Source organism: Drosophila sulfurigaster, chromosome 2L, assembly GCF_023558435.1.
Source record: "Drosophila sulfurigaster albostrigata strain 15112-1811.04 chromosome 2L, ASM2355843v2, whole genome shotgun sequence".
NCBI classification, from domain to species: Eukaryota; Metazoa; Arthropoda; class Insecta; order Diptera; family Drosophilidae; genus Drosophila; species Drosophila sulfurigaster.
In genome coordinates this window covers 27542525-27553149 of record NC_084881.1, presented here as the reverse complement: position 1 = coordinate 27553149, position 10625 = coordinate 27542525, and the positions used below count along the sequence as shown (strand labels likewise).

General features: G+C 38.1%; 1 protein-coding gene across 1 annotated transcript; it reads right to left on the bottom strand.

Annotated features, from left to right (window-relative positions):
• Nucleotides 1-7455: 7455 nt before the first annotated feature.
• Nucleotides 7456-8452, bottom strand: LOC133850354 (RING-box protein 1-like). The gene is made up of 3 exons (XM_062286418.1): nt 8315-8452; nt 8004-8248; nt 7456-7941 (listed from the first exon to the last, which is right to left on the bottom strand). Exons 2-3 carry the CDS (start codon nt 8194-8196, stop codon nt 7721-7723), a joined length of 414 nt encoding a protein of 137 aa, XP_062142402.1. The 5' UTR covers nt 8197-8248; nt 8315-8452; the 3' UTR covers nt 7456-7720.
• Between the last annotated feature and the right edge of the window lie 2173 nt (nt 8453-10625).

Below are 10625 nucleotides of genomic sequence, written 5' to 3'. Positions count from 1 at the left end.
TACTTTTAGCTGAATAACTGAAATTGTTGGCAAAAAGTTTGCATGGAATTTGAGACGAATGTCGCCAAAGCCAAGGCGGAGTTGTTGCTGTTCTATGTTGCATGTGACCGAACTTAAAGTCAAAATTGCTTGGCCAAATTGTTACTCAAAGTCAAATCAGAGGAAGCAGCTAGCTTCAGCTTCGGCTTTGCTGCCCCCTTCAGGCCACAATGCATGGCAGCTGTAGCATTTTGTGGCAGCAACAGCAGTAGCAGCAGCTTGGCTTACGTTACGTATACGCAATGTCTGAGGTTTCGCAATAAAATTGCGCATTGTTGTCGTTGCTTTCGTTGCTGTTGCTGTTGCTGTAAAATACCAACCATTGCAAGATTTATATGTTTAGCTCGCTTAAGTGGCAGTCAGACATTGGTTTTAGGGGCCGCATAAGACAACTTTATAAGCTAAGCGCAAGCCTTGCAGTCTAGACACACAGTCGAGTCGAGTTGAGTCAAGTTGAGTTGAAATGGTGACATTCAAATGCTGCTAGCAGAGATTTATGCCAACTGGCCGAAATCAGCTTTAGTTTCATCTTGCAGCAGGGTCAAGCTTGTCGCATAGTTTTTCCTTCTTTTTTTTTTTTCTCTGCACAAAACTTTTGCACATTTCCTACAGCACAAATATTTTTCGACTTTGGGACATCGCTTTGCTTTATTATTTTGTTGCTTTACATTATCGGTGGGGGCGGCGAAGGGGAGAAGGGGCAACTTTTCTGCTATTTTGGGCACAACTTATGGTGCAAAAAGTGAATTGGGCGGCCAACTCGAAGTCGAGAGTTGTTCGTGCCAACTTCCTACTACGAAACAGCCAAAAAGGAAGTCGCAGACCGTGCGAAAAGTTTCTGTTGCTGTTGCTGCTGTTCGGAGAGGCACATTACAGCAACTTCCTTTCACGCAAAATTTGTTTAATTAAAATTTTTGTTAAAATCAGTAAATTGTTTTGTTGTCCCCCCGTCTCCTTCTTCTCCCGCATAGTTTGCCACAAGGCAAAATATTGCCACAAAACTATGAAATTAAATAATTGAACTGTAAAAATGTGCACAGCTTTTGACTTTATCTGCTACCGAGCGGATGTATAAAACTTTTTAGGAGGAAATAAGTAATTTATAAGCGGCTTCACCTTTAATTCCCCATTTTGTAATTCCCTTTGCGAACTATCTTTCAAGTGTCTCACCTAGCTATCAATTATTAAGTAATGCGCAGATAATAGAGTTATATAATTTAATCGTTGACAGCAAATACATCAATTCATCAAAAAAAAAGGGAAACTATGCGTTTGCGTTGCGACCCCAAAACGACAACGCACAAAATTATTCAAGTCAATGAACAATTTAATTTATCATTAATATAAAATCCGACAGTTTGTATGTAGAGACAGAGAGAGAGAAGTGTCGCCTTGGCGTGCTGCCATCGCAAGCAAAGCAAAACGCAAACCTCCAGAGCCACTTGAGCTAATCTCATATATCATCGTTGATCTGGCAGCCAAGCAGAAGATGATGGTGAAGAAGGGGGGAAGGTTGTTCTGCCAAGAACGTGGAACGTCTGTTATTTTTTTTCCCCTTAGCTTTCTTTCTAATATGTATGATTTTACTTTCAAATATGGCCAGGACTTGTATGTGTGTGTGGTTGTCTGTCCTGTCGGTGTCCTGCCATAATTCTAAGCAGGAAACTTGCTGGCATCAGCAGCCGGTAGTCTGACCATTAATACTCAATTGGCTGTGCTTCCCGTGCGGATTGTGGTCGAAGCTAGTTTCCTCCTCGCTTTCGTCCTGCGTCCTTTTGCCATCTGCGTCTTGTCGTCTTGTGCGCCTGACACTTGAATTGAATCGAAATTGGTTATTAGCAATTCTTACGAGACGAAGGAGTCGCACTTGAAAGCGTATATCTTGCAGAGAATAAAATTGGAAAATGCCCCAATACATTGCGTATACGCCCCCGTTGTCGTCCACCTTAAAGCGCTACAAGTTGCAAGCGGATTCGTGTCAATGCAAACAATGACAAGCAGTCAGACAGGGGCTGAAAGAAGCCGCTGGCAAGTGCATATAACATATATCAAAAGTTATTCGGCGCAAATGAAATCGTTTTGTGCAACTTCCGTTTCCGTTGCTGTTGCTTTTGCTGTGTGTGAGAGTCACATTCACACACGATTTTGATTTTGATTTGTTTGCGAAACTCACTCGTTGAGCTGCTCTCTGCACATTGCGTGCGGAGAGTGCATTCGCTTGGAATATCTAAGTTTTCTAGCCCAGCTAAAGTTCTGCACACACAACAACAACATGGAACGCAAAAAAGTGGAATAAAAGAAGGAGAATCAAAATGGTTGTACGTCCTCTTCCCTCTTCGCTTTTACCCTCTTCACTTGCTTATCAGAGAACTCAGCAGTCGACAGTCGGCATTCTGCTGATGTTCGCATAAAGCGCAAAAATTGCATGCTTTATGCATAAATAAACAAATCAGTGAAATCAAAAACATTCAAAATGACTTGAAAACTCAGCTCAATGCCCATTGTCATGTCTGTCTTCTTTCCCCCACTCCCCCTTCCCCATTTACCATTGCAATGTGTATTGTGCATTGAGTTGTTGTCGTATTTATTTTTAGGTTTTGCATTTGGTCGATTCTCGCATGATTTTTCGGTCGGGAGATGCTTGCAGCTGGATTGAGGACATGTTTATGTGCTTCAACGCTTTAAAACTACACACAATGCAAGGCAAATAAGCACCAAATAAAGTATAAAGTGAATAGGAATTCAATGAGATGAATTTCGCACAGTACTTAAAATATCTAATGTGTTTCCTGTTCTCCATTGCTTTATTTCCGGCTAAATAATTTGTTACTCAGACCTTCCAAGATATTTTTTCCTGTAAGAAAGCAACAGCAGGACGGTATTATTCTAAAAATATGCCTAATTAATATACCGAAAAAATATAAAAATATACCGAAGGCTATGATTGGTATATTCATATACTACTACATTCAAAATTTAGTAGATTATCAACGAAAACTAATAAAATACAATTAAAAAAGCTGCAGATAGTGGCTTATTATTCTAAAATTATATTAATATGAAACATACTGAAGCGTATTATTGGTATATACCGCTAAATTCAAAACAGTTCGGCATTATTCTAAAAATATATCAAAATAAAAAATCTTCTGAAGATTATTATTGGTATATCACTATACCACTAAATTCAAATATACCATAGAGTACAAAAAATACCAGATTGTTAACCAAATCATCTAAGACTCGAAAAAAACATGTAAGAAAGTGCTTTGCAAATAAAGTATACTAAATTTAAAGTTAACTCAATTGCAATGCATTTTAAAGTGAATAGAAATTTAGAAATGTTTCACCAATGATAATAAGAAATGATTTTTAAATGCAATAGTGAAAATATAAAAAGTTTCTAGTATATATAAATTCATTTAAATTCATTCATACATTAAATTCAACATAGAAAATAGAAGAGGAAATCATTTAAATGAATTCTTACATAACTTAAATTATATATATGACATTTAGTAGACCTCGGTGCTCTCATTTGCATAATGTTGAGCTGTGTTCTTGGTTAAACAACTCGTCATCTAAGTCGCTCAAGGTGCAGCACTTGAGTCTCTGTGTCTAAAGACAGCCGCACACTTGGTTCGTGTTATCACCATAAGCTAGGTCAGACATCTGTCTGTCTGTCTGTCTGGAGTGGCGATAAAATTGAAGCTGTGCCAGAAACTCGGATGCTGAGATACAACTAGAGCAGAGATGAAGATACAAACATGACATATTAGTTCATTTCGGTGGTCTCTGTAATTACAAACTTATGTTAATGACTTTCACTCTCTGCACTCTCTCAACACACTCGACTCTTGACTTGTCCTAAATGAAGGTTACGGTTTGGCCTTCTCTCATGCATATGCATCACAGACAGAGAGAGAGCGAGAAAGAGAGATACTCATACGGGTTTCGGGCCTAAATGAAGTTGCTCAAATCATCATCCAATTAGAGCTGTAAAATTATACTAATTACAACTTTGGAATTAGAAATATGCAAATGCGTTGGCCTCGAAGCGACGAGACAGGCATTGAGACTCTGATTCTGAGTTTTGACTACGACAAACTTTTGTGATTAAAAATTGCCAAAGTTAAATGAGTCACACACACATACCACTCACTATACTATATAGAGAGTAGATATATTTTGTATATAAAGTTGCATAAATTTGCCTAAATTATATTGACATCTGAGAGAGAGCAACACGCTGCAAGTCGCCTGCAATGCTGCTGATAAGTGCGCTAAGCTTTGACAACAGCTCAACGGAATAAGGAGAGAGAGAGAGAGAAATGGAGAATGACACATATGAAAGGCGAGCAGAGTCATGCATAAATTATAACAAAAGCCAAGTGAGAGACGGAAAAAAACACAATTTAAAAATTTGGCTCGACTTCGATATACCCGGTACCCCATGTCAATAATAGCGGTATAATTCTAAAAATATACAAAATTAATATACCAAAAAATACTAATATACCGAATACAGTACTTGGTATATCGATATACTATTACGTTCATCTGTCACATACATTATATGCCAAATCAATATACCGAAAAATACTAAAAGCATGTCGAATACTATATTTGGTATATTCATATACTATTTCGTTCAAATTATACCAGAAACCAAACAAACACAGCATGTTCTGCATGTTTCTTACAGTATATACCAAATTAATATACCGAAAATACTGAAAGTATGCCGAATACTATGTTTGGTATATCTATATACTATTACTTTCAAAATATACCAGATTTTAGCTAAAACAGCATCAGGCGTGTTTTAAATTCTATCTGTTGCATAGCAAATCAATGTTAGATATATACCAGACTGACAACCAAAGCAACTTAGACAGCAGCAACCATATGTTATCTTCTTCCTGTTACATACATTTGCACTTAACTATAATACCGCTTTACTTTATAGTTAGTGGGTATAAAATACTGGCTCGTAATAATTAAAACAAAATATGCTTGAAGCGAAACTTTAAATACAGACTCGTTTGCACTTCAAAAAAGGCCAACTAAAAAGAATGTTTGAGATTTAAAGAGTGGCGAAGTAATGAACTAATTTTGGGCAAGTGCTAAGTGCTTGGGTGACCGTGCGTATACGTAATATGGCATACAATGCACGTCGCGTTGGTCGCAAGTCACGCGCCCTGAAAGTAAATTCAATCAAGTCGCCCTGACAATTGTTGCAACTGGACACGGATAATTTGCGCTAATTGTAATGCATTTAGTGGCCCAGTCAGCGCATTGCAGGTCACCTTGAAAGAGCTTAAAGAAGTGTCAAGTACAAGAGAGAGAGAAAAAAATGTGAAACTAACAAGCTTAGCACTCGTTGAGGGAGAGAGGAAAGTGAGCAGAAAGAGAGGGAGCATCACATCCCTTGGGGTTGTCAACGCCATTTACAGTTATCTGTTTCACTTCCTATGCCAATTTCCATTTTCATTACGAGCATTCGAGAGTTGCGAAAGCGAACGCGAACGCGAGCGTCACTTTATCATTTTCCAATTGACAACGCACACAGCTGTTGTCAGATCTTTCCCCCATCTCAGCAGCTTCTCTACTCTCTTCCCCCTTTCCCCTTGCCAGCCTGTTTTCCAATTGTCAAATTAAAACGGAAAAATGTTGAATTTGATTAGCGAAGCGTTACAGAAAAGAAAAGGCGCAGCGCACAGACAACTGCCAACAAATAAAAAAAAATAAAAATAAACGTAAATGAAAATAAGAAAACCGAATGAAAAGATAATGAGCCTTAGTTCGGGCCAAAAGCAGCGTTTAAGCAAAACTTTCGTCAGAACCAACAGGCGTGCAAAAGCCAGGGCTGCAAAGCAAACAAATGGGCAAGTAATAAAAGAAAAACTAGTATTAATTAAAAAAAAAAAAAACAATTTAAAAATTATCTACTTTTATATTATTTTGTCATTGAACTCAACGAAGTAACACTAATAATTTCTACAGTTTTTATGATTCCGAAAATTGAGATCAAATAAATTTTGTTGATTATATTAAAGAAATTATTTTGTTTGGGAGCTCTTGGTCTTAGTTGCTTTGGCTGATAATACGGTATATTTTGTACTTTGTGGTATATTTCGAGTATAGCTCTGAATCAATATACCAATATTTAAGTGTTTTTGCGATACATCTATCTATATGTATATTATATAATATATATTATGTCAGTATATCAATTACAGCCATTGTTATGTTTTTAGTATTTTTCGAGATTTTCATATGGTATACTATATACCAAATATAGTTTATGGTATATTTTAAATATTTTTGAGTTGTATTTTAAGAATAATAACGCACAGTTTTAATTTTGTTTAAAAATAATTTTATAATATATTGCTTTTTAGTCATTGTTTATTGGGACGATCCCAGAATATTTAAGTTATTTAGTTACTTTGTGAAACAATGCATATTTTGTTGAATTATCTTTAAAATTTATGCAAATTCTAAAATAAAACAAATGTTAATTTATGTCGCTAATTTTAGAATCACTTTTGAATCAATGTTTCGCTTAATCATAGATATAAATCTTCTCTATAGTTAGTTCTTACTCCTTTGGCATTTCTTTAGCCCTGGTCTGATAGTAAGTCAGTCAAGCAGGCGGATATCATTGTCAGTTACACGGAAAACTGCAGCTGCTGCTGCTCAGCGCAGCTCAACGCAACTCAATTCGCTCCGGCAGGGTGCTAAATGTCGTCTCACCAGAGTTGCCACTCTACCCAAAAAATAAACACGCTCTGAAACACACACACACACATTCAGCCACACACACATACACACAGCGAAAGCCTTTGAGTGCTGGATAATTTTGTAATTATTTAACTTAATGGAAAACAAACTTAATTTTCGTGCAAAAATTAAAAGAAACTTACCAAGGGAGAAGAGGAGGGAGACTGCGAACAGTTTTAGACAAGTTGAATGGAAGGCTGCCAATTTGTTGTGCGCAAAATAATTTAGTGTGTTTTTCAGTGTGTCTGGCGAAGCGTCTGACAGGCAGGCAGGCAAACAATCAAGGCGATACTACAGCTGAGAGAGAAGCCCTGGCGTGTTAATGTGATTCGGGCAACAATTAAACAGTAATTCTATTTAATTATGTGCCGTTGAGCGGAGGACTACAACGGTTAATTGACAGCTGAGAGAGACAGAGAGAGAGAGAGCTGAAACCGGCGAAAAGCGCACTTCATAAAATCGATGAGCTAATTGTTAAAACTGAGCACAGCTCAAGATGCAGTTGCCTGGCTCAGGCCCAAGTTATTGCGCCAAGTTCAAAGGTTGCCATCGCGAAAGGCGAGCTGCAAAATTGATAATCCGCCCCGTTGCCGGTGCCGTGGCCGTTGCCACTCAAAACTACGGATAAAGTTTCGAGTTTTGCACATCGTCCTTCTTCTCCAGCTCGTTTATTAAGTGCCGCAAAAGTTGCGAGCACACAAATGATAATTGGGCATTGAGCCGCACACCGCCTCACCTCACTTCAGAGACTTGCCGTCAGCCGGCGAAAGATGCATAATTAACACAAAATAATGATAAAGTTCAGAGCGCCGAGTCAGCACAACGATTTCTTATTACTTGAGCAGCCGCCACCTTCCCCTCTCCCATATCCCTTCCCAACCATAAACCACACAAACTAGCGACCAAGCTTTTGAAACTCCCACTCGCGATTGTCCAGCGGGCAGACGGACCGAGATTTGAGCCAACGCGAGATGCAATGGAAGTGATAGGCGTGATTGCAAACGCCCCAGGCCACGGTGCATTCCTCGAAGGTGTTTTGATTCGGATCCGCCTGACATTCGATGCACAGATCCATAATGGAATTGCGGCAAATGGCGCAAGTGTCCACGGTGATATCTAAGTGACGGAAATAAGCTGATTTGTGACACACTTAATCCTTTTTTTCTTTGGTTGCTCACCCCACGCCCACATTGCCACCGCATTCCACTTCTTCACTGTGAAATATTTCTTGGGTTTTTCCCGATTGCTTGCACTACACATCGGTTGCTCATCGACATTCTCATCGATGTCCATTTCTTCATCCACCTGTTGCTCGCTTTCCGTCTCTTCGACCTGCATTGCTGAGCAGCTGGAATCACTTGCCGGCTCCATTGTATACTAATTTTGTAATTTACTTTTAGTTTGAATTGCGTTGTAAATGTAACTATTGTTAAAAGGGTCGCCTACTTAGTTAAATTGAAGACAACAACATTGTTTGCATTTCACTCACCTCTTCAATTAGCTCTAAGCGTATTGTTCTTTATTGTATCTTTAATTCTAGTTTTAAAACTGAATTTTTATACTGATTGTATTATTCTCCTTACAGCTTTGAATTGTTTATAAACTCTCAAGCTAGTCATAATTTACTTTTGACTCCTTTTGCAAAGGCTACTATTGCTCTACTCGTTGCTCTTCTTAAGTCTTGCTCGTCACTTTGAATAAAGGCATTGTTCACCCTATTTCTATATATATTTTACTCTCTCTCTCTCTCTGTCTCTCTTATGTTTTTTCTACCACTTTATTAATATTTCATCTGTTTAACTCCTCACCACATTGCTGACTCTCTTTTTCTTTCATCGGACTTGAGTCATGCATTCAACTCGCTACATTTTCTCCACTCGTTACTCGTCGCTTAGAATGAAATGATCTTTTATGATGCACTCTCTTTTAATTCTTGGGTTTCTTAGCAAATTTTATGCATGTTTATTCTATGGTTTGATTTTGTAACTTACAAACTTGTTGGTGCTTCTCTATCTAGTTTCTTATAGTATCTATTCTATCTCACTTGCAACGCTCGGTAGATTTTATGCACTTATTACTCGACTTAGTTGTTAATCGAAAAGGTCGATTTATTGTGGTCTGTATGCATAAACTATTTTAAGTGATTCACGCGTTTTCCTCTATTTAAATATTTCACTCTCTTACAGTTTGTTCTTGATACTCGTGTCTTTTCCGCTACTCGTTCTATTCACATATTTGTTGTTGTTTACAATAAATATATTGTAAATCTCGTCGATCTATTTTTATTCAATTGTTAAATCCGTAACAAGCTCGTCGAGCTTTTTACTTTTTTCCACTCTACTCAGGAACTTCACTCCATTGCACTCGCTACTTTTCCTACTCTCTTTCTTTCTTTTATTTGTCGATTTTGTTTCCTCTAAATCGCTCCCATTAATGTTGTTTAATATTTTAATCCACAAACTCATTGCAGTTGTTTTTTCTTCTCCTCGTTCGCTTTCATTGCTCTTGACCCTTTCCTCACACTCGTTACATTTCCTACACTCGTTGTTTAGTATGTTATTGCTCGCTTATGCGTTATCGTATTCTTCAACGAGTATTGCCCTGAAATGGCTTGCCAACGACAACATTGTCATCTTGGTTGTATTACGAGTATATTGTGTTCTAATTACATGACGAGCGTTTTCAAGCTGCTTCTATGAGCGTGGCTCCATTACGAGGCTCGTGGATGGGGAGTCCTGCAGTGCATTATGCTTATTAAGGCTTGTCCCTCTGCCACGCAAAAAGGGGACTGTGGATGCTTGGATGCAGTGCGCCTCCTTGGTAAGCCCTGCTGTGAACTAAGTTCCCCCCCTGGCTCACTTCTTCCTCTCGCTCCGTCGTTGCGAGTTGAATTTTTCTGCTCTGCGTTCGCCTTTGCTCGCCAAATGTTTTGCTATGACGCTTGAGTCAACATTAATTTAAATGAGTTGCCACTTAACTTTTAATTAAAAATTCACTTTTTATTTATTTAGTTGGAAATGGAATGGACTGCACCATGAACCATTTCTCTTCCCCTTCCCCTTCTCCTCATCCTCACTACTCTTTGCATTTTCGCTCTATGCTATGCACTTATGGCTGCCATCCCAGGCTCGCACTTTGATTTAAAAGCAGCACCAAACTAAAATACAAATAGGCAAAAAACAAGCGAAAGAAACTAAGAAAAATTCTACTGCCGACTGACGACGGCGCGTTCATACAAATTAAAGTTTTTGTGTTATTTTATTCTGCTTGAAATGAAGCCAAACGGTTTTATATTTAATTTTGTATGCTTTAATTGCCATCCAAATGAATAAATAAGTGCAAATAAGTGAGCTCGTGTGCTTATGCAGAAAGCTTTCCCTCTCTCTCTCTCTCTCTCTCTCTCTCTCTCTCTCTCTCTCTCTCTCTCTCGCACACACACTCTCGCTCTGGTTTATTTATCGAAGTGATTACCTTGCACCTTCCTCTAGAGACTTCTAGACGCAACGCGACGCGTTTCGGTTGCTTCAGCGATTTGCATAATTAATTTGCACTAATTAAAACGTTACGCGTTATTTTTCTAGCCATTTATTTATATTATTTTTAATTTAAACTTGCATACGCGTTTAGCTCTGCAGCTGCTATTTGAGTTCGCTTAGTGTGTGAAGGTTTGGTTGGCATGTGAACTAAAATTTCTATGTAGAGTTTTGTCTTTAAAATATATCAGTTCTATCATTTTAATAAAATGTTTGGAAATATTCATGAATTAGTCATCATTATATGGTATATTTTTCATCAAATAG

Coding starts and splice junctions, on each gene's coding strand:
- LOC133850354 (XM_062286418.1), bottom strand. CDS start 8,196: ATGGAGCCGGCAAGTGATTCCAGCTGCTCAGCAATGCAGGTCGAAGAG. Junction 7,942..8,003: donor GGTGGCAATGTGGGCGTGGG/GTGAGCAACCAA, acceptor TCCGTCACTTAG/ATATCACCGTGGACACTTGC.